This window comes from Castor canadensis, chromosome 1 (assembly GCF_047511655.1).
Source record: "Castor canadensis chromosome 1, mCasCan1.hap1v2, whole genome shotgun sequence".
NCBI lineage: Eukaryota > Metazoa > Chordata > Mammalia > Rodentia > Castoridae > Castor > Castor canadensis.
In genome coordinates this window covers 87,618,325-87,642,562 of record NC_133386.1, presented here as the reverse complement: position 1 = coordinate 87,642,562, position 24,238 = coordinate 87,618,325, and the positions used below count along the sequence as shown (strand labels likewise).

General features: G+C 39.0%; 1 protein-coding gene across 7 annotated transcripts in view; it reads left to right on the top strand.

Annotated features, from left to right (window-relative positions):
* Positions 1–24,238, top strand: part of LOC109688742 (filamin-A-interacting protein 1) — a 250,520-nt gene that overhangs the window by 222,374 nt on the left and 3,908 nt on the right. For 6 of the 7 annotated variants that reach the window (XM_074079398.1, XM_074079404.1, XM_074079412.1 and 3 more), the window contains 2 exons: positions 5,250–8,055; positions 11,996–24,230. In XM_074079398.1, coding sequence (XP_073935499.1) covers positions 5,250–8,055; positions 11,996–12,202 — 3,013 coding nt within the window. In that variant the 3' untranslated portion in view covers positions 12,203–24,230. Of the gene's footprint in view, positions 1–5,249; positions 8,056–11,995; positions 24,231–24,238 lie in introns of those variants that run through there. The other variant, XM_074079426.1, reaches the window with a different exon arrangement.

The following is a 24,238-nucleotide window of genomic DNA, read 5'->3' as shown; positions in this document are numbered from 1 at the left end:
CATTTCCTTATATAAAAAAAAAGATTGTCTAGTACTCAGTAGTCAGAACTGGGACTAAGATGAGGAAAGTGAGCCTCTCACTTTGGATGCAAAATTTGAGGTGATGCCAAAATGTTAGTAGTTGAGATAGACTACTATATTTTAATGCACTAATTTAAAAAAATACAGAAAATTTATGAAGAAAATATCAAAATTTCCAACGAAGTTGAGAGTTAACTTTACAGTTGGACAACCCTACCTTATCCACCTCTCCTCAATCCCAGTCCTGTGCCGTATATTGGGGACATTAGATTATTTCTGGATAATTATTGTTATAGTCACCAGCTTGAGAAAAACTGAGGTGATTCATTAAAAAGTAACACCTCTGCCTGAGTCATTTGGTAAAACCATTCCCTATCATGTTAACAAGATTCTTAGATCTGAACTGTGCTCTACTTGGGGAAAAAAATGCATTGTGATTAAAGACTTCAAATTGCATGCAAGCTTGACTCTTTTGAGGTTCATTCATCTTTAATTACTATCATGCCTTGCTAGATTTAACCTGCCCTCTCTCTTGAAAACAAAGGCATACATACAGAAAGAGTTGAAGAGAAGCAAAATAGTGTCCTGAGAAGGGAAATTAGCATGGTGTGACTGGAAAACAAGCTTAGAATGACTTTTTGGTGATGTAAGTGTTTCAAAATGGGGTTCAATGAATTAGGATGGTGACAAGTGACAACATCTGAAGGAAGCAAAGAGACAACTGCTGCTCTGTCAAAGACAAATGCTGATATATTTGGAGAAATGGTTGAAAAGAGGGAGTGTCAAGAAAGTTGGAGAAAACAAGCTATGAAATCTTATACTATTTACTTTCCAAGGAAGAGAAGCAAGGATGGATACAGGCAGGTGTTCTGAGTCTTAAGGAACATAGATTGAAAAACTGTTTCAGTGATGGTGTTTATCAAAAGAATGTACAATAGAGATAAGATTAAAAACAAATATCTCACTTTGCTTTTTTCACCCAAAAAAGCTTGTACTTAGACTTTAAAAGGAAAGGTAAATCAATAAATATCTATGGAACAAAACTGAGTGAGGATACTTTTGCTAGAATGTTTGATTAAGCACCAAATGGATCCTAATAATGAAGAAAAAGTAAAAATCTCTAAAAAGTTAGTTTTGTAAACATAGAAAAGAATGAAATAATCATCTTAACCAGACAAATGTGAGTTATATGGCACCATAAGGAAGGCAAAAATATGACCAGAGATTAAAGGAGCAGAGACTTGAGGAGACAGGGGGAAACTGCAGATTCCAAAAGGGGATTGGAAAAAAACCCTTTACATTTATTATTTTTATAAAGAATGTTTAGGATATTCTCAAAGATATATATGTGTGTGTGTGCATGTGCGTGTGCGTGTGTGTGTGTGTGTGTGTGTGTGTTTACCCAGGGCCTCAAGCTTGCTAGGCAATTGCTCTAGTGCTTGAGTCATGCCCATAGACCCCAAACCCCTTTATTATGGAAAGTTTCACACATTTGTGAAGATAAAGAGAATAGTGTAATGAACTCCCATGTACCTGTTATTTAGCTTCAACAATGAATTCATGACCAATCTGATTTCATCTATTCTCTCCCTTGGATTATCTTCATTCATAAATATTTCAATATGTGTTTCTAAAAGACAAAAACTTTAAAACATATTATTATAAAACTATTATCAAATCTAAAATTTAATAATTCCTCAACAATATAATTTTTCCAATTGTTTCATTTAAAAACAGTTTGACTAACAATCCCAAAGATTACAGTTGGTTGATCTTCTAAATTTTTTTAGTCTATAGATTTCCCTCCCTGCTCTTTTTTTTTTTTCCTAATTTATCTGTTGAAGAATAGATAGGTTGTGTAGCCTATATAGTTGTCTGTGTTTCAGATTTTTCTGATTATCATATGTTATTTAGCAGTTTCTTATCCCTGTTTGTCCTGTAACCTAATAATTAGTCATAAAAGCTTGATATGATCCTGGTTCAGTTTTTGTGGTAAGATTATTTCATGGGTGGACATGTGTACATATGTATATAATGACTGGCAGTCTCTGTTTTTGTGCAACATTGATGAAACCTACATTCATTATTTTACTGGTGATTGCAAATCCTGTAATTACTTCTTCATTAATAGTGTCAGGCTAGCATTATTTCTTTACTTATTAACTAGACTATCACTATAAGGAAAAACAAAGAGCTTTAAATGAAGAGGGATCAGGTTAATCTCTCAAGTATGTGTATGTGTATATATATATGCTTATAAGCATACATATATGCATTAAAATATTGATCCTGCTCTACCTTTGTCCTGTATTCCCTTTTTCCTACTTCCAAGCAGAGTGGTATGCTCTGATTTGCTCCTCCTCCTCTTCTTCTTCTCTTCTTCTTCTTCTTCTTCTTCTTTTTTTTTTATTACTCAGGCTTTTGGGAAGAGAGCAGACTGAGGGAGGGTAAGAGTAGAAGCTGGAAGTCATATTATGTGGCTTTTCAAACAATGCAGGATAAGCAGTAATGATGGTGCCTGTGGCCAGGGTGATAGGAATGAAGTAGGTAAGAAGTAACTAAATTTGGGATATATTTTGAAGATACAGTTGCAAGATTTGCTGAGAAATTGAATGTAGGAATATGAGAGAAAGAGAGGACTCAGAAAATGATTTTAAAATTTGGGCCTAAGCATCTGGAAGAACTGGCTGTATTTGACTAACATGAGATGGAGTCACAGGGGAAGCCTGTGAGCTCAGAAGAGATAAAGAATGAACAGCCTAGTGGGTTCAACAGCTAATTGAGTGACAGTGTCAATGTTATTAAATGGATTGATGCCAGCAGGAGGGAGACCTTGAAAGTGTTTCAAGGGCTCTGTGCAATGACCTGACATTTTATTAATGATTGGGGTTATTTTGCCATTGATACAATGCTATGGATAAGCTGAAACATTGGGTGAAAAAAGAGTCCAAAAGAGATCTTGACAATTCTAGGATAGATTGAACCATGTAACATTAAGTTGACCTAAAGACAAAGTCTTGCAAATTTGAGCAGTCCAGGTGTTATCAGTTTGAAGAATAGCATTGCTACTAAAACACAGTGTTTGTTTAAACAGATCTGATTCAAAATTCCAATCTGCCCCTTCTTTGTTATGCTTCCATTCCCTTGATTAAGTCCAATAACTTACTTATAAAATAGTGTGGTAATGGTTTGCTCAAAGGGCTGTAGGGAAAATTAAATGAAATAATAAAGCATTTAACACATTAGGCAGAAGACCTTTCTTTCTATCCCCTATTTAATTATTTGTTTATTTTGAATTAGCAAAAGTCAGAGTTTGGGATGAGCTTTTAAGAGCCGCTTGCAGTAATATTCAGATGAGAGGTTCTCTAGGACCTCAAACTATTTCACCAGAACAAGTTTTCTTATCAGCAGCTCCCAATGCCACCTGAAACATCAACTCCCTTTCTTTATCTTCCCTACTTCTGCTTTCGTCTCTCTACACCTTAAGGTACCAACCAATTTTACATTTTCTATCATATTTAAGCCCTTCTGTTACTCCAAGTAATAAGGGAAGTTGATCAATAAAATGCCCTTTTACATATATAAGGGCCACATGTAGTGAAACTATTTTTTTTTGCAATACTGGGGTTTTAACTCAGGGCCTACACCTTGAGCCATTCCACAATCCCTTTTTTGTAATGGGTGTTTTTGAGATAGGGTCTCAAGAGCTATTTGCCTGGAATGGCTTTGAACCAGGATCCTCCTGATTGCTGTCTCCTGAGTAGCTAGGATTACAGGCATGAGCCATGGCACTAGGCCTAGTAAAACAGTGTGTTCATGTTAGTCCTTAAGATTGGAAAACAATCTTTTCCTTTTATCTTAGAGAAAAGGTCATAATGGTTTCTGGAAGCTATGCATTTAATTAAGAGCTGCGTAGAAAAAGGATATATGCTCTATAAAAATAAATGCTATAAAATATCTTAGTGAAGTCATCAGAATAATTTTATGGAAATTATATGACAATGGATTAATTATAAATAGCTTATACATACATCTAATCATTTATTGCACAATGCAGTGTGATACAAATTCTATTTACTTGGCTAACAGCTACCCTAGTCATAAATAGGAAATAAAACAGTCCAAATAATAAAAGTGCAAAATACACTGAAAAGATAAAATGTATTTAATAAATACCTGTTAGTAGTTGTTTATAATATATGTCTCTAATAAACATATTCAATACTAAAATACATTCTTACACTGGTATGGTGAATATGATTTTAATTTTAGCTCTGTTTTTATGGGTATATAAAGATAACCATTAAAAACTGACACAAGTTAACTGACCAACACAAGAATGGGATGTATATATCCTTACTTTTTAAGGCTATACATAAGTAACATAGAGAAACATATATACATTTCATTCCTCTCTACCTATTTCTCAATTAAAAAAATGTTTGAATCAGAAAAGTGAGACCAAATCCTTGACAATTCTGGTATCAACTAAAATCAGTTTATGTAGATCAGCTTTTGTACCAGAAAGTCTTTCTTGCCTTGTCCCTCTCAGGTGATAGTTGCTAGTTTAGTTCAAGGATTCGAAATGAGAAAACCCCAGGTTTCTTTCTGGGACTTCTCTTTCATTGAAATAAATTTCTCTCTTATAGTTGTGTGGTGCAGAGGTGATGGGTAGGGACTCTGGAGCCGTGCTGGCTGAACTGTAATCCCGGCACTGCCACTTCCTGTGTGACGTGTGATGGGTTACATTACCCCCTGTCTCATTTCCTCAGGAGGAGGAGAGTAGCAGTAAGTTTTCCACAGGATTGCTGTGAGAATCAAGTAGGTATTAGTACCTAGAATGCAGAAAGCGCCATATAAGTAGTCATTATTATTATTAATTGACCTAAGTTCTACTCATTTTATTAAAATAAAATATACATGCAGAAAGGCACTCATAAGTGTTCAGCTTAAGAAATTTCATAAATTGAGCAATCCTGTGTAATCAGCATGAAATGGAAGCTAGTACAGATACTAAGAGCTCTCTTCATGCCCCCTTGTAATCCCTATCACTTTCTAGGGATAACCAGTGTTCTGACTTCTGGTTAGTTTCATTAATGGCTTTCATAATTGGTATCACAGCAATTGATAAAGGATCATTATGGTAGTATTTTGTTTTTTATTTAATTTCTAAGACAAATCTACTTGCTGATTACTCTTTTAATACACAACTACATTTTGTTTTCTAGGTTAAAAAAGCTCCTTGAACAGGAAAAGGCTTACCAAGCCCGAAAGGAAAAGGAAAATGCTAAGCGGCTCAATAAACTAAGGGATGAACTTGTTAAACTCAAGTCCTTTGCACTCATGCTGGTGGATGAACGACAAATGCACATTGAGCAACTTGGCCTGCAGAGCCAGAAAGTGCAGGATCTCACTCAGAAACTGAGAGAAGAAGAAGAAAAGCTCAAAGCCATTACATCCAAATCCAAAGAAGACAGACAGAAACTGCTCAAGTTAGAAGTGGATTTCGAACACAAGGCCTCCAGGTTCTCTCAAGAGCATGAAGAGATGAATGCTAAGTTGGCTAACCAGGAGGCTCACAACAGGCAACTCAGGCTCAAGCTGGTTGGCCTATCTCAAAGAATTGAGGAGCTAGAAGAGACCAACAAAAACCTCCAAAAAGCAGAGGAAGAACTTCAGGAATTAAGAGATAAAATTGCCAAAGGGGAATGTGGAAACTCCAGCCTCATGGCAGAAGTGGAAAATCTCCGAAAACGTGTGCTGGAAATGGAGGGTAAAGATGAAGAGATCACTAAAACCGAGTCCCAGTGCAGGGAGCTGAGGAAGAAGCTGCAAGAGGAAGAACACCATAGCAAGGAGCTCAAACTTGAAGTTGAGAAGTTGCAGAAGAGAATGTCAGAGCTAGAGAAATTGGAGGAAGCATTTAGCAAGAGTAAATCTGAATGCTCCCAGCTACATTTAAATCTAGAGAAAGAAAAGAACTTAACCAAAGACCTGTTGAATGAATTGGAGGTGGTCAAGAGCCGAGTTAAAGAACTGGAATGTTCTGAAAGTAGGTTGGAAAAGGCTGAATTAAGCCTCAAAGATGATCTCACAAAGTTGAAGTCGTTTACTGTGATGCTGGTTGATGAAAGGAAAAATATGATGGAAAAAATAAAGCAAGAAGAAAGAAAAGTGGATGGACTCAATAAAAATTTTAAGGTGGAACAGGGGAAGGTTATGGACGTAACTGAAAAGCTAATTGAAGAGAGTAAGAAGTTTTTAAAACTGAAATCTGAAATGGAGGAAAAGGTGTACAATTTGACAAAGGAGAGAGATGAGTTGATAGGAAAACTGAAAAGTGAAGAAGAGAAATCTTCTAAATTGAGTTGCAGTGTTGACTTACTAAAGAAGAGGCTTGATGGTATAGAGGAAGTGGAAAGAGAAATAACAAGAGGCCGGTCTTGGAAAGGACCTGAGCTCACCTGCCCCGAAGACAACAAGATCAAGGAACTAACACTTGAAATTGAGAGACTGAAGAACCGTCTCCAACAGCTGGAGGTGGTGGAAGGGGATTTGATGAAGACAGAGGACGAGTATGATCAGCTGGAACAGAAATTCAGAACTGAGCAGGATAAGGCTAACTTCCTCTCCCAACAGCTAGAGGAGATCAAACACCAAATCGCCAAGAACAAAGCTATAGAGAAGGGTGAGGCTGTGAGCCAGGAAGCTGAGCTGAGACACAGGTTTCGGCTGGAAGAGGCTAAAAGTCGAGACTTAAAAGCCGAGGTACAAGCTCTTAAAGAGAAGATCCATGAGTTAATGAACAAAGAAGATCAGCTCTCTCAGCTCCAGGTAGATTATTCCGTCCTTCAGCAAAGGTTTATGGAAGAAGAAAATAAGAACAAAAACATGGGGCAGGAGGTCCTCCATCTGACCAAGGAGCTGGAGCTTTCTAAGCGGTACAGCCGAGCCCTCAGGCCCAGCATGAACGGAAGGAGAATGGTGGATGTGCCTGTGGCTTCCACTGGGGTCCAGACGGACGCTGTGGGCAGCGAATCCGCGGAGGAAGAAACGCCAGCTGTGTTCATACGGAAATCCTTCCAAGAGGAAAATCACATCATGAGCAACCTTCGGCAGGTGAGCCTCAAGAAGCCTGTGGAGCGATCCTCTGTTCTCGACAGGTATCCCCCAGCAGCAAGCGAGCTCACCATGAGAAAATCTTGGATCCCATGGATGAGGAAAAGGGAAAATGGCCCCTCGATCCCGCAGGACAAGGCGCCTCGAAGCAGCTCCAACCCAGGGCACCCGGGAGAGCTTGTCCTCTCACCAAAGCAGGGCCAGCCCCTGCATATCCGTGTGACACCAGACCACGAGAACAGCACTGCGACTTTGGAGATCACGAGCCCCACATCCGAGGAGTTTTTTTCTAGCACCACTGTCATTCCTACCCTAGGGAATCAGAAACCAAGGATAACCATTATTCCTTCACCAAATGTGATGTCCTCAAAACCAAAAAGTGCAGATCCTACCCTTGGCCCTGAGCGAGCCATGTCCCCTGTCACGATTACGACATTTTCCAGGGAGAAACCCCCAGAAAGTGGCAGAGGCTCGTTCGCAGACAGGCCCGGGTCCCCCATCCAGATCATGACGGTGTCCACGTCGGCAGCGCCGGCCGAGCCTGCAGCCCATGGCGAACCCCAAGACGTGCCCGTGGGAAGGACTGTCCTCAAAGTGACCCCTGAGAAACAGACTGCCGCACCTCCAGTGCGGAAGTACAACGCCAACGCCAACATCATAACCACGGAAGACAATAAGATCCACATTCACTTAGGCTCTCAGTTCAAGCGATCCCCAGGGGCTTCGGCAGAAGGAGTGAGTCCAGTCATTACCGTCAGGCCCGTGAACGTGACAGCCGAAAAGGAGCTGTCCACGGGCACGGTTCTTCGCTCTCCCAGGAACCACCTCTCCGCACGACCTGGGGCGAGCAAAGTGACCAGCACCATCACCATCACACCGGTCACAACCTCCTCCACCCGAGGAACCCAGTCAGTGGTGAGTGGAGAGGTTCCAAAGAGCAGGCCACTGGAGGGAGGGCCGGGGTGCTGAGACTAACCCAGCATCCACGAGAACCCAAAGCCGCCTGCCTCCCCCTCCACCTGACCCGCTCACACGTGTCCCAGAGGACGGTACACTGAGAGGCAGAAATAACCCATCTGATATTTTGATAAGTAGGGCCAACATTGAGGGGAAAACCTCATTTATTCATGTAAGTTTATGGAAACGCTTGAAAATACTTGCAAAGACAGACTCTTTGAAATGGCAGCATAGAGCAATCCTACGGTTTAAAAGTTGATTATTTTTAAAAAATACTTTCGTAAATGGAGACTGGAGAAAATGGTCAATTAGCAGAAAGGATTAAAACTGTTTCAAGGTTGTATTTCTATAATCTAAAATATCTAATTATGTATGGCTATAGTCATACTTTATTCCAAAAGAAGACTGAAAGATTTTCATATTAAAAGCTTTTTTGGGGGAGGATACTGGGGTTTGAAATCAGGACCTCACTCTTCCTAGGAAGGCACTCTACACTTGGCCACTCCGCTAGCCACTTTTTGTGTTGGGTATTTTGGAGATAAGATCACCCAAACTACTTGCCCAGGCTGGCTTCAAACCTCAGATTCCTATCACCACAATCCTCCTGATATCTGCCTCCTGAGTAGCTAGGATTACAGGAGTGAGCACCCAGCTCATATTAAAAACTTTTAAGGGCTGAAGGCATGGCTCAAGTGATAAAGCACCTGCCTAGCAAGCATGAAGCTCTGAGTTCAAACCCTAGTACTGCCAAAAAAAAGTAAACACTTAAAAACTTTCAAAAGTAAAAAAGTAGTGTGCTTATATGTCTAAAAACTGTATTTTGTTTAATTGTATTTTGCAGAGAAGAAGTGCTTCATAAATATTTATTTGATGACTAGATGAAATGATTATAAAAACGTACATCTAAGCCAAGCATGGTGGTACAGGCGGAGACAGGAAGATTGGGAGTTCAAGGCCAGTCTAGGCTTCATAGAGATACCCTGTCTCAAAAACCAAAACAAACAAGCAAAAACAAAAAAAACCAAAATGCATGTCCAAAGTACAAAATGAGAGCTCAAAAATAAATTATATTAAAAAAGTACTTCCAGTAATTGGCTTTATTTATTGGAGACAAAGTTATTATATAAGATCATGCATTATTTAGATATTAATTTAAGCAAATAGACTAGAAATTATGATTTCTAAACACCGAACAAGTTCCATGGCATATATTGAACCCTCTTAAGAAAGACAGGAAACTCATAATTTAAACATAGGAACCCTGGCTTGTTTTCCACATCCTCAGTGTACTTTGCATAATCCTCTGTGCACAACCACAGACTCAAGACAGACTTCAAAACATGAATTGCTAATTGCTTTGCCAGTAAAGCTTTTAGTTATTGGCTCTCCAGGAGCCAAATTGCACTAAGACTTGTTCTCACTTCCCAAATGTTTCAGTACTGCTTTTAGGGACCACAGAGCATAGTGTGGTTGTGTAGGGTCTTACTTCTTTCTGCTGAACCTTATGAAAAGACAGTGGAGGTATAAGTCATTGTAACTTAGAGCAGATTTTTCTGCTGTAACATCTTATCCTCAGTTTGATGGTCAGATCAAGATGGCCTTGTCCTGTACAGCAACATCTTTGACTACCAATTAGACAACATACACAATGATTTAAAAAACAAAGCAAAACTATTCAAGATGGAGGGGATAACCCAACCAAGATATATTGTAAACACATATGTAAATACCGCAATGTGTTCCCTGTACAACAATTATATAATAATAAAATCATAAAAAAAACTGTTCAAGATTTCTAAGGTCTAAATGATGGCCTATTTATTTTAGGTAAATTAGCTCCCATAAAATTTAGGACAACTAAAGGTTTAGACACCCTCCTGAGAATGGAATCAGTAAGAATTGTTCATTTGTACATTGTAATTAACAAGTACAGAAAGTGGAGAAGCAAACTAGGGTCAGATATTGAAGTAGGCACATTCTTTATTATGAAATAAATGGATAAATGGAGCCCTTGAACTGGTAAGGATCATGAAAAACTATTAGATTGTTTTGTTCTAGAAAGATATGTATAAAAAACAGCTTAAAGGATAAATCGGAGGGACAGGGCTAAAGATAGTGCCATTGCAATTTTCTAGACTAGAGATGGTGTAGCTTGAACTACACCATCTCTAGTCTAATGAAATGAGGACTGAGCTATATTGAAGATAGAACCGACAGCCAGGCATGGTGGTACATGCCTATAATCCCAGCACTTGGGACATGGAGGCAGGAGGATTATAACTGAGGCAGGCTGACCTGAGTTACATAGTGGGAGCCTGCCTCAAAAACTAAAGCTAGAATCAAAAAGGTTTCATGACAAATTGAGTAGTCTCATGAGTAGCCAGGATTGGTTGTCTGGGGACTGACTTAGGAAGAGGGTAGGTAATGTTTGAGGCATGTCAATTTTTTTTTTTTTTCCATACTGGGTCTGGAACTCAGGGCCTTCACCTTGAGCCACCTCCACCAGCCCAACTTTTAGTGATAGGGTTTTTTCAAGATAGGGTCTCACGAACTATTTGCCCCGGCTGGCTTTGAACCATGATCCTCCTATCTGTGCCTTCTGAGTAGCTAGGATTACAGGCGTGAGCATGTTATTTTTGAGATGCCTGGGGAATGCTGCAAAAGTCCAGTGAATCACTGGAAAGCAGACCTGCATTTCAGGAAAGCACTGAAGGCTATTGGTTCTAGGGCTTGGACACATGGACACATCCAACTTAGGGGATTCTTAGGGTGAATCTAAAAAATTTAGAAAGGGCTCAAAATAGGACATAGTGAAACTCTTATGCAGAAGGTAGGCAAGGTAGAGCCCAGAGCCAACAACAAATGGAAAAGGAGTCATCAGAAACTAGAGGTGAATTGTGAGGCCCACATAAGAAACTACCATAAGAGAGCCAGGAGAGGTGGCTCTCGTAATCCTGGCTACTCAGGAGGCAGAGATCAAAAGGACTACAGTTCAAGGCCAGCCCACTCAAACAGTTGAACCCATCTCAACCAGTAAACACCAGGGCGTGACTGCCGGAGCCTGTCATCCCAGCTACTCAGGAAGCATAAATAGGAGTATCACAGTCCAGGCCAGCTAGGCATAAAAGTGAGGCTCTGTGGAAAAATAACTAATGCAAAAAGGGCTGGTGGTGTGGCCTCTGCCTAGCAAGCACAAGGCCCTGAGTTCAAATTCCAGTATTGTCAAAAGAAAGAACAAAACAAAAATAAAATCCAAAAATGAAGCAAGAACATTTTTTTTTTTTTTGGTACTGGGGCTTGAACTCAGGGCCTATACCTTGAGCCACTCCACCAGCCCTTTTTTGTGATGGGTTTTTTTCAAGATAAGGTTTCACGAACTGTTTGCCTGGACTGGCTTCAAACCATGATCCTCCTATCTCTGCCTCCTGAGTAGCTGAGATTACAGGTGTGAACTACCAGTGCCCAGGAGCAAGAACATTTTCAGAAGGGTGTGGTCAGAAGTGATAATAAAAAAATGAGTGGCGTCTGAGGTCACTGGGAGATGAGAGTTGCTTCATCTGAAACAGATGGGGAGGGGAGGGTACTTGGAGGACAGCAGAAGTAAAGTTGCCGAGTTTATACCTGGTGGCTTATATTTTCTCTGTGAAATAACATTAAGGTCACCTTCTGTAAGGGTGCAGGAGGTAGGGTAGGACTTGAGAAGGAATTTCAGCATTGATGTTTCAAAAGAGGGAAAAGGGAAGAATTCAAGGGGATTAGATACAACCCTTTCATCAGGGGAAGGGTGGTCTGTGGGGGGAGTTGCTGCCTGTCAAGAGTCCTGCTGATGTCAGATTGATGGCACATCCAGGGGAACCTCACCACCATCTCCCTTGTGTCTCTGTTTTCTCTCTTCCAGTCAGGACAAGATGGGTCTTCCCAGCGGCCTACACCCACCCGCATTCCTGTGTCAAAAGGTATGAAAGCAGGAAAGCCAGTAGTGGCAGCCACAGGAGCAGGAAATCTGACCAAATTCGAGCCTCGAGCTGAGACTCAGTCTATGAAAATAGAGCTGAAGAAGTCTGCAGCCAGCAGCGCTACCTCTCTTGGAGGGGGGAAGGGCTGAGGGCAGTGGCTGAGGGGGTATGTTGTGCAGATGCTGCTGCTGCCGTGAAACTGAACCTTCCTCTGTTTGTGCCAACGCTTACATGTACTAATTTAAATTTTAAATTCCTTGTTTATAAATAACCAACTAATAGCCATGTGTCTTTCCTATTTTGTGCATTTGTTTTGATGCGGGGGAACAGAACTGATTTGCAGAACTGCTGTTTTGTGGTGTGACTTGTTGAGGATGCTGTGCCAGAGGCAGGGCCTGGCTTCTTATCTCAGTTTTGATTCTAGCAAGTGGATCCATCGATTGGCCCATCAGCTAAGAAACCCTCAGTTTCTTCACCAGTAAGACTTGGGGGTTGTCTCACATACTCTCAAAGGTTGGCTCCCATATTTTCTAATTGTGGGCCAAATTTGATTGATTTTGTTCTACAATAATTTTTTTACTTTTTGAAAACTCTATTCTGAAACAGGACACAGTTTAACAATTGTCATTTGCCACTATCAAATCTTGAATTTAATATATGTGCTAGGAAAAAAAAATCTCATAGCTAGTACAGGGCCTGGACCTCTAAAATTTCACAAAAACAAAAGCTCCATAATATGACTTCAGGAAATAATTTGAATATGAAATAAAGTGGAAATGAATTATCGAATCCTAAACACAGAGTTTGACTTATTTGTGTGTGTTTGTGTGCATTGTAGAAGTTTTGGCCACCTCCAAAACATTCTCAGAATTCCATAAACAATAATTTTTGGAGTATCAACGTCAGACCCATGCTCCATTCAAGTGTGCAATTGATTTAAATTGTGGAGCAGTTTGAATAGAGCTGCCAAGTGGCCCTTTATAGCTTGACAGAAAAAGTGACAGAAAATAGCAGAAAATAAATCTGGATACCTTAATGCCAAGAAAAAAATGACATCATCCAAGCTTAGTTGAATTCAAATATTTTCCTCACTTAAGTGTGGACTTTATTTGCACGTGTAGAATAGTTCATGATTTGGTGTGTGTGTGTGTGTGTGTGTGTGTGTGTGTGTGTGCACACAGTGTGGTGAGGTGTGGGGAAGTACATTGATATTCCTATTAGATTTACTCATGTTTGAATCATTTTCTTTAATTTTAAGCATGTTTTAACAAGCATGAAACATACTGTGAATGCAAAATGACACATGTATTTGTGACATTAACCAGTGTGCTTCACAGTCACATTACCACAAACGAGCTCAAAGCTAGTAACCCATGCTTAGTATACCAAGGTCTCAGGTAGATTGCACCTTTGCCAAAAATTTTCAGCCAAGTAGGTGAACTTTACAAAAATACAATAACTACAAAGTCACATATTTTTATTTTTCCATTTCTGAATTTTTAGGGTTCCAAAACTAGCACCTGCTCTTGATACTTGGGAAAAGGCAGATTTATTTATTTATTTTTAGGGTGTATAGATTAGTTTGCAGTGCTTGAATCGACAGAGTTCACGTAAAGAAGCTCCTCTGAGCATTGTTTTCCACATATATTTCCCATGCCTTGCAGAACTTGGACTTGAATTTTATGTAGTGGTGCTTGTGGGCGCTCCTGGTATGCATGGGCTCTCGAGGCAGTTCTGCTGCCTGCTGTTCATCGGTATTTGTATTAAAAATGAATAACCAGGCTAGAGACATGCCATAAAGATGGATTGGAAAGGAGAGAGAGAGAGAGAGAGACAGAGAGAGACTGCTGAGAAAAAAGACAGTTTTACTAGGATTTAGCTAGGATTTAGGGCTGGAGGTGTGACTCAAGAGCTCAGGTGTTAGAGTCCTAGCCTAACAAGTGTTAAGCCCTGAGTTCAAACCTCAGTACTGCCAAAAAAATTTTTTTTTAAATATGATTTTAGCTCAAGCCTAAATCCTAGCTAATCCTAGCTACTTGGAAAATGGAAACTGGGAGGATAGTGGTTTGATGTCAGTCTAGGCAAAAAGCTTGTGAGGCCCCACCTCAACCAATAGCTGGCATGGTATCGTGTGCTTGTCATTCCAGCTACAGTCGGAAGTGTAAATAGTAGGGTTGTGATTATGCTCATGACCAGCTGGGGCATAAATGAGGCCCTATCTCAAAAATAACAAGCCCCAAAAGGACTAGTACAGTGGCTCAAGTGGTAGAATGCCTGCTTAGCAGGCATAAGGCCCTGAGTTCAACCCCTAGTGCTACCAAAGGGAGTGGAGGGCAGGAAAAGAACAGAAAAGAAGTATGATCTTGGTCAAGTTTAAACAAGAAAGCTTGCCATTTAGAATACTGAAGTGTGTATGTGCACGCGAGCATGTGTGTGTGTGTGTGTGTGTGTGTGTGTGTGTGTGTGTGTGTGTGTTGTAGCTCTGGGATTTGAACTCAGGGCCTTGTACTTTGAAATGTTCTACTACTTGAGTCATGCCTCCAGCCCTTTTTGCTTTAGTTATTTTTTGGATAGGGTCATGTGCTTCTGCCTGGGGCCAGCCTTAGAACAAGATCCTCCTACCACTGCCTGCTAGGTAGGTGGGAATACAGGAGAATTCCACCACGCTTGGCTTGTTTTTAAAATAGGGGCTCACTAACTTTGTTGTTGTTTTTGTTCTTTTTTTTGTTTTGTTCTGGGCTGCCCTCAAACCACAATTCTCCTATCTCTGTCTCCCAAGTAGCTGAGATTACAGACATGAGCTACCATGCCAGACCTGACTTGTATTTTTTTGTAAGAGAGTTTTCTCCTTTTGTAAAAATGGACATCCAACCCTTTCAAAAACAAGGACCTTCACTGTTTTTAACTAATGCCTACTTGTCATTTAGTGTTACTGTGCCATGACATCCCATATTTAAGCAATGACAGTGTCAAAAGAACCAAACACTGAAATTCCTGTAGACTCTACCTGCCCTTCTTCAGTGACTTTTATCATAATCTTAGTGTTATTTGCTGATATCCTGTTCTTGCTCACACTATGCTTACATCATTTCTTCTGGAGTCATATCACCACTGGGGGAGTATCCCAAAAGGCTTGCCAGTGAATGTGTAGGATGCTTATACATCTGGATCTTGGCATAGTCACCTACAAAGTACAGCTGCTAAGAAAACTTGGCAGTACAACACAGTTTACAGAAATGACAGAGTAACCACCACAGCAGTTTCTCTTTGTAATTATAGAATCAAGTCTACATATATGGATATCTTTGAAACCACTGGGTGCTGGTGGTTCACACCTGTAATCACACCTGTAATCCTAGCTACTTGGAGGCAGAGATCAGGAGGATCGCAGTTTGAAGCCAGCCCAGGCAAATAGTTTGTGAGACCCTATCTCAAAAAAATCCTCCACAAAAAAGGGCTGGTGGAGTGGGTCAAGGTGCAGGTCCTGAGTTCAAGCCCCAGTACCACACACACAAAAAAAAAATTCACTGGGGATAAAAGGGAAAGGATTAAATGCACTCCATTAATGAGCTTTTATAGGAGTGAGTGGATTCAAAAGTTTAGAAGCTTTTGTCTGTCTTAAATCATCTTGCATAGTGAAATAAATGGGATCTCACCATGGCTGATGTGTACAGCTACTGATCAGATTCTACCCCAAAAACTTTCAAGTGGGGGGCGCTGTGTGGGAGGTGGATGCCACAGACTTCAAAGACAAGGTAACTTCTAGGGACATGCAGGCACAATCTACACAGTTGCCGAGAAGGCCAGAGGATAATTTAATTTGTCAATTCTTTCAGCACACTGATGGGGGCCACATCACACATTTGATCACAGAAATGTTCTGATATGGGCCACATCATGTCCTGACAATGTGAGGCTCATTTCTAGGTCACCTGTACACAGGGCTATTTGGCATTTCTTTTAGATCTACAGGGAGAATGTTAATGGGTGGCAATTGGGCTTTCTCTAGAGAGCTCAGTATATTCATCCAGAGTGTTACAGATCTGTTACCTGAATCTCTGTTTTCAGGAAGGATACTAAGAAATAATTTTGATGTACAGTGTGAGGAGAGTATAAATTCATGATAACATGTCCAAGAATGTAAGATATAAAAAGATTTGAATTTTAATTTCTAATTTCCTCATAGATTCAGAGTATTGGGGAAAGAATGAGACTTTTTCTGATTAGGAATACAGATAAGAAAAGCACATATGGGCTTAGTGGTAGAGTGCTTGCCTAGCATGCACAAGGTCCTGAGTTTGATTCTAAAACCACAAAATAAATGAACAAATAAATAAATAAGCATATTGTGTCAGAGGCTGAAGGTCAAGAGAGAAAATGAAGTAATGAGGCGATAGGCATAGGACTTCCCAGTAAGTAGGAATGAATGATACCAAAATGTCCCCAACAAAGATAAAATTAGTATTTCCCTTCTGCTGTCCCATCCTGGGTCTCATCATTGGTTAGCTCTTTGTTCTCTACTATTTCATATTCTCTTTTTCTCCAGTTATTTCCACACAGGATATAAATATGCTCTGGTATCCCCCATTTTAGCCAAATTATTCTTTCTGCTCTGCCGTCTTCTGATTCCTTCCATGCCCAGCTAAGCTATTGACAGAATGGCTAACATTTTCTGCTTCTACATTCACACTTCCCACTTATTCTTTGATAGCTTTTTTTTTTAATGAACTCATACACATAGTTAAAGTATCATTCAGTAGTAAAGGATAATGAAAATAGACATTCATTACATCTTCACCCAGAACCCCTAAGATTTTTCCCTAGAGAAAACCATTTCCAACTCTTAGTTGTTTCTTTAGGCATTTATCTCGATATTTCTAAATAATGTGCATACTCTGACTTGTTATTTCTAGATTTTAGATATCTTTTTTCTTCCATTACTATTTTGATGGGTGAAGATTTAGCTCTCTCACTTGTCCCCTTTCTTTTTACCCATCATCCCAACAAGTTACTTCACATTTTTTTGTTACATCAGCAGCATTTACATATTTACATATCTATAAAATACGTACAGTGTAAACTTAAATATTGTTCTCTGCTGAGTCAAGTAGTATACTATGAGTGTGTTCTCTTCCTCTTGCCACTTTCCCCTTCAAAAGAATGATTGCATGATGTATCATCTGCTTGGTTTTCTATGTATCTGTCTTTATTTTTTCCAAATGCTTCATTTGATCTGCCAAACACCTATCAGTAATTTTTCCAAACACTGAAACACATCAGTTTCATATTTTCCCCTGGAAGTCTTCCTAGTGCAGTCCTCTGCTTTCTTCCTCAGTCTGGACTGGTTGTCCTCTAGGCCTGCTGCCTAGCTGTGGTCCATTTGCCTAGGTTGACTCCTCTATTCCCCTGATTCCTTATCTTCTACCAATATCTATCATCTATCTATCTATCTATCTATCTATCTATCTATCTATCTATCTATCATCTATTTACCTACCTACCTATCTGCTGTATTTTGAAGTACACTTTCCAGTAGTTTCCACAGACAAAAAATCCTCTAGCGACTTCCCTGAAGCAGGCTAAATGCATTCTGTGAATAGTTCAGGGATGGTGAGACAAGAATCTCACAATTCCTTGTACAAAATTTTCATTCCCCTACACTCAATCTGTGCTGACCATTCTTGTGCCCAGGTCTGACCTTTTAGGTCAGTTTTTCCAGAAAATAAACCTGTGGGTTTTGATAATAATGGGTTAGATTATGTCTTTTCCTTCTATGATCAAGACATCTATGGGTTTCCTTTAGTCTCTTTGAGTGCTGTGCCTCAGTCTCCCTTGCTTGTTCTTTATTATATGCATACATGTTAAGGATTAATGTTCCACACATCTCTCTCAAATGCTATTTTCCTACTCTGCATGCTTGCTCTGTTTATTTTACGTACTCCCATGGCTTCAGTTATCACGCATATGCTGATGACCCCAAACCTCTCTCCACAACTGTGCACCCAGCTTCCTGCTGTATATCTCCAATTCTTCTTGTCTAAATCCATTCTCAGCACTTCTCCATCTCACCTCCAAGGCTCCTCTTTCTCTTATTACTCTCCAGTTTATCAGGGGCAACCTGAACTCACCCAGCCACTCAAGCTAGAAAGCTAGTAGCCACATAATCTCCAACTCCTTCTGCCCTCAATTAAACTTACTCAGTAAGTCTGCTTACTCTAATTCCCTAACTTCTCTAGCAGTAAGCCCATCTCTCCATTTCTATCATCAATGCCTAAATTGAGGTTTTAATTATTTCTCTTTGGCATTACTCTGATATCCTATTAACTGGTATAGATTAGTCTCACAACTCTCAGATTCATTTTTCATTCTGCTTTTCAAAATGCAAATTGATCATGTCATTCCTCTAGTTAACCCTCCAAAGGCTTCTCATTACAAATAGAATACAATACCAGTTCCTTGGTATGGCACTCAAGGCTCCTTGTGGCTGGGCTGTGTACCTCTCTTCTGAGCATCATTCCCTCTTCCTTGGCTGGTGCCCTGTTACATTCCAGTCTCAATTTGTTCTCCTCCCTGAATTGCTCTTCCTTCAGTTTCTTCTTTCTGGCAGTTGTGTATTGTTGAAAGTTTCTTTTACAAACACAACCTCCTCTAAGAAGATGAACTATCACTTCAGAATCTATCCAGGGGTTTAAAGGCCTGTCCATTGTCGTGTAAAGCTTGGGACTGACAGTAAGGAAATAAAACTAGCAGCTGAAGGATGGCAGGAAGTGGAGCAAGTAAGGTGTTCTTTATTTCTCCCTTTATGTGCAATGCAAAACTGTGAGATATCATGAAACTAACGAGTCAGGAGTAAGAGATGAGAGATGGTGGAATTAGAGGAAATCCAGTTACTGCAATTCTTGATGATGAGAGTTTCTCCTGTTTCCTTCCAAAGGTACAATGGCAGGTAATGGCAAATAATGGATACAAAATAGCTACGAGTCCTAGGCTAGGAGTTCTTTTCTCTGAAGCCACCATACAGGTGAAGCACAAAGGGAGCACACTTTACTTTTGTGAAGTGTTAATTGCATGAATTAGGAGTGGCCCTTCCTTACCCTCTAGGATTCCCCTGGAAGAGCACAAAGGGTACTTCCAAAAGAGAAAGTTTTAGAGGTTGGTCATGCTCTTCCAGGTTCATGAAGGAAACCACTCCCCCCCCCCACCACCACACACACCAAGCAGACAGGCTCTTATTTTAAAGGAGCAAACAACACCACCAATAGGCAGGAGAGGATAGGTATCAAGGTGAACAAACAGAGAAGGAGAGTTGCTGAACAATGGAGCAGATTCCTGAGAAAGCTGAAAACCAGGAGGTTGGAGAAATCCCTGTTCTACCACTGAAAGGCTGTGTAACCTTCAGCAAATCACCTCACCTTGGCTTATGGCTTAGCATTTAGCTGTAATCTTATATGGTTCTGGCATCCTTCTTTAGTCATAATATGCTTTTCTATTGTTCAGTAAACAGCTCACAAGATCCTACTACAGTTTTCCTAAGAACTAATGATTAATGTTCATCTGGTAAAAATACTTTTAGTCTCTTTACTTGTGCTGATGTGATGACTGTGTGATGAACAGAACTGCAAATTCACAGAGTTGATTAGAGCTGAATCAGATTCTACAGATCAACAGGATAAGTATCTCTGTTGTTAAAGAAGAAAAACAAAACCAAAATTTTCCCCCCAAAATTAAAAGTATGAAAGAAAAAGGAAAATCCTGAAGCTTAGAGATGTCTAACCATCTTATTAATGATGAAGCCAGGATAAAAAATTGGGGCTGGTAGAGTAGCTCAAGTGGTAGAGCACTTGCCTAGTAAGCATGAGGCCCTGAGTTCAAACCCCAATACTGCCAAAAAGAAAAAATCAAAACAAAAAACCAAAAATTGGTTATAAATTTAAAGATATATTTGAACATTATGCATTTATGCCTCAAAAAGCAAAACCTGAGCATACATGGCTCAAATATTTACCTATTTTCCCACCATTTAGTATTCATTTATGGTGAATGTTATAGATGAGAGAACCAGTTCAAATTTGCTTGTTCTGGGAAGTAGCATTTTATGCTAGCGAGAAGGATTAGCTTGCCTGAGAAGAAGTTATTAGTCACAGTAATTACTATAATTATTGATAGCTCCTGCAACCCAGGAAGGTAATGGGATGATTTGGGCTGATGGTGGAGTAGAAAATGTTTTGGAAGGAAACAAATGAAGTATTAGGTGGTTGCAAAACCCCCAGAGAGTTTATATCATCTGGTTCAAAACTTTTCTGGAGCAAATGACAGAACTGACTATCGGAAGTCTTTTTAATTAGCTGAGCTGAATCCAAAAGAAGGAATACAAGTCCAAGTCAACACAGGAAGTTTATTGAACTTCCTATTTAAAACAGATGTTTTATCATAACTCTGATGAATTTCTGAATATGATAATAACAGGGTTGAATCTTGAACCAGTTTATGAAATAATAAACTTAAAAGTAAGTAAGATCTAGGTATGCCTACTTCTAAACGGCATATATGTTTTAGGACATTTCTGCAGGCCAGTAAAGTACCCTGAGGGTAGCAAGCTCAAAGCTGGTGGAGTTGCTGTTGAAGAACAACAGCACTTTCCAAAGCTCAGAAGGTGTCTTCCAGGCAAAGTCCTTGGTAGGCAGGGATCCACAGAACACGGGAAGCCAGGCTGTGAGCTAGCCAAATTGATACAACATCCAAGAGGAAAGGTTTTCTGTAACTTGATGTGCAACTTTCCATGGATGAAGAGTACTCTCTTGCAGATGTAAAGTCCTGCTGTAAGTTGAGCTTCCACTATGTTTTGTCTTTGGTGTGTGAACTTAAAGCCTAGTTACTAAACTGATCTGGTATAATTTACTAGAACAGACCTTTAAAATTCAGAGCTCATTTCCTTGCAGAGAGTTTAGCAGAATGAAACAATATGTGTTGCTTGGGAGGGAGGTATTGACTTTCTAGGGAATACATCTTTCCCCTTGCATAGCCAAGGAGCTCTTTCAGGGAGAAACAAAATTCCAGCATATTGTGAGGTTGCCCTCACTCTACCACTCAAGAGACATGCTCCCCCAAGTTTCTCCCCAAATCCTGGCTCATGCACACAGCATTGGAACTTAGGTCATCTGGCTGGCCAACAGTTTTGGGATACCACCCACAGAGGATGAATACTCAGGAAGGTCAAAAATCAAGTGTAATTAGGAATTGATAATATGTTGAACTTCCTTTGGAACTTATCTAATAGCTAGTGTAATAAAAGAATGAATAAGCCACATCATTTTACAATAATGTCCTAGTAACAAATAAGGTATTTAAGGTGTTGCCCAAAGTTTCTTAAGGAAAAAAACATCAAGATAAATACTTGAAAGAAACATATAGGGGGAGATATCTGTAAGTGTATTTTGGTAAATTGTTAATTTCAAAAGTGTGACAAATCTAGTGTCCCTCATATGTACTGGATAACTACAATTCAAGGATTTTTTTCCCCTTCCAATTAGAAAAGAAGAGAAATTATGTTAATAAATACCTGTGTATAAAAAGGCCCCATATATAAGTATTTTTGTTATTTTGAATCTGCTGACAAAGGAGGTAATTAACTGTGATTTTTGGTCTCAATCTTCCTATTAAGTACAAATTACTAATGTCATGAAAATGTATTTATAAGCTGGGGGAATGACTTAAGTGGTAGAGCGCCTGCCTAGCAAGCATGAGGCCCTGAGTTCAAACCCCAGTACCTCAAAAAAAAAAAGAAGTATCTATAAAAAGAGAAAATTGTTAAAGAATTATACCTGATTATACTGAGGTCACTTGGAGACCCAAAATAACCTGTACTTGGGTCTTAGTTTAGGATGAAATGAAGACAGAGAAGGAGATGGGATAAAATTTGCTGAATTTGCAACTTCAACAAAAATGTTTTACTGTGAAATGTGTAATTTCAAAATGTAAATGTGTAAAATATTTTTCACAATTTTATATACTGTCCGACTGAAACTTATTTGAGTAAATTCAGTTGAGACTTGGGAAAACAGATAATAAGCAACTATACATTTAATTAATATGTCTAATAAATTTTAATTAGTAAAGACTATCAGATAGATCTTGTCTCACTATCTTTGGAAATGAGATAACATATATCTCCTTGTGTATAAAACAAGATAATTTAGGCTTAATTATATTATGCAGCATAAATATATATATATATACACACACACATATATGTGCATTGCCAGTTTGCTAATTTATATATAATAATGATGGCTGGAGGTGTGGCTCAAGTGGTAGAGTACCTATCTAGTAGGCAAGAAGCCCTGAGTTCAAACCACAGTACTGTCAAAAAAAAGTTATCTATATATAAAAAATGAAACTTTAGCTTACATGCATTTCCATCAAATACTAATTCTAAACGGCTCTTGTTATTACGGAGATTGCAAAATGCTAGGATTAAAAGATGGCAACTTTAGGAATTAAGAGGCTTGTACACTCAAGACAGAAGAAAGCATTATAGTAACACAAGATGTTAACTCTACAGGGGACATTAGGGGCAATCTCTAGTACCCTCATTTTCTGACAAGGAAACAGGCACAAGCATTCTGAGTTACATGTACACTAAGAACTATTTTGGATTCCACTTTTTAAATTTGTGTCCTAGGTTTTCTTAAAGTAGGGGATTGAGGAAGACACTTCAATTACATAAGGGGGATTTGAGGCCGAGGGGTTTTCATTCTTTGAAGAGTACTACAGAAAAAAAATTAAAAATATTTACTGGGAAATAGAATTTTAATCTTAAACTCTGATCTTAAACTACATAATATTATAGGAAGTGCTTTTACTTTTTGTTCACAGACTTTGATACATTTTTAGGCATTTAAAGAAGTTGAATCTGGAATACTCATTTTGTAAAAACATGAGATGATTTTTAATAGTTTCTGATATAATAAAAATTGTATGTATGTCTTAAAAGTTTTACAAAACCTTTATAGCTGAATATTCTTAAGTATATAAGACATTAATATATTTCATTTTACTTTGCCTTTGTATGTTTTGTTGCAAATTCAAGCCAAAAGGCTAAGGAAAGGAAATATCTCCCCCTAGTGGCCTTCATAAGGTAAAGATGAAACCAACAGAGGATCACCTTCGGACATAATTAGCATGAACCTATAGGTCTGTGGCCTAATGTTTACCTAGATATTAACTACCTAAGTAAAAATAAAATGTAAATGTAGGTACAGTATTTGAAATTAAAGTGAAAATAAGATGTGGAAATTTCTTCATACTATTGATAAATGCTGGCATATGTTTCTTAACTCAAGACATTGTCACAGGTGATGGGAAGGTAAAATTTTCAGACGGGGAAGTGATCTGAGTCTGAGTTCATTTTCTTTCCTCTGCTGTGTATAATGTCAGCTATGGTAAGACTCATTTTTCTCACCAATGTAGTTTTGTATCTAGCACAGTGTATAACCTCAATAAATAAATAGCTCTTGAAAGATTGAATAAAAGAAGTAATGGCGAGACATGTTCATGAAGGCATAAAGGTTAATATGAAAGCAAAACCAATCCAACAAACATGAATACTAAATGTCCACAAATGTGGCCAGACTGTTCTAATTACTATCACTGTCTATTTTATACTTATTTTTAAAAAGCAAATTTGGGTGTAAAAGCCTACATAGTCAGGCAAAAAGAAGCAGGGAGATCTGTGTGTAGTGATGTAGGAATAGGTGATGCTCATCTCCTTATTAAAATCCAATCTATATCCGTAAAGAAAAAGAAATTAAAGTGCAGGAAGAGTTTTGCCAGGAGAGGAGAGTTGGTTAAACTATTTTTCCACTATGAGGCTTTCACACAATAATCACTATCTTTGTATTTAGTTCTTTCCTTAAGTGATATCAGTCTCGTATTGTTAAAATATTAGACATGGATTCTAAAGGGCTTTAAGAATTTTAGACATAAAGCACATATGCCAATATAAAGAAGTTACCCAAGAATAGCAAAATACAGCAGGAGATGCTAGTGGGCTCCTGTACCTTTTTTTGTTGTTGCTGTTGTTTTGTTTTGTTATTTAACATTGACAGTCTTTTGGTAAAATGATGTGGTATTGATCCTCCCATAAACTACTGATTTGAGTTTAATTAGAAATGCTGTGTCTTTCT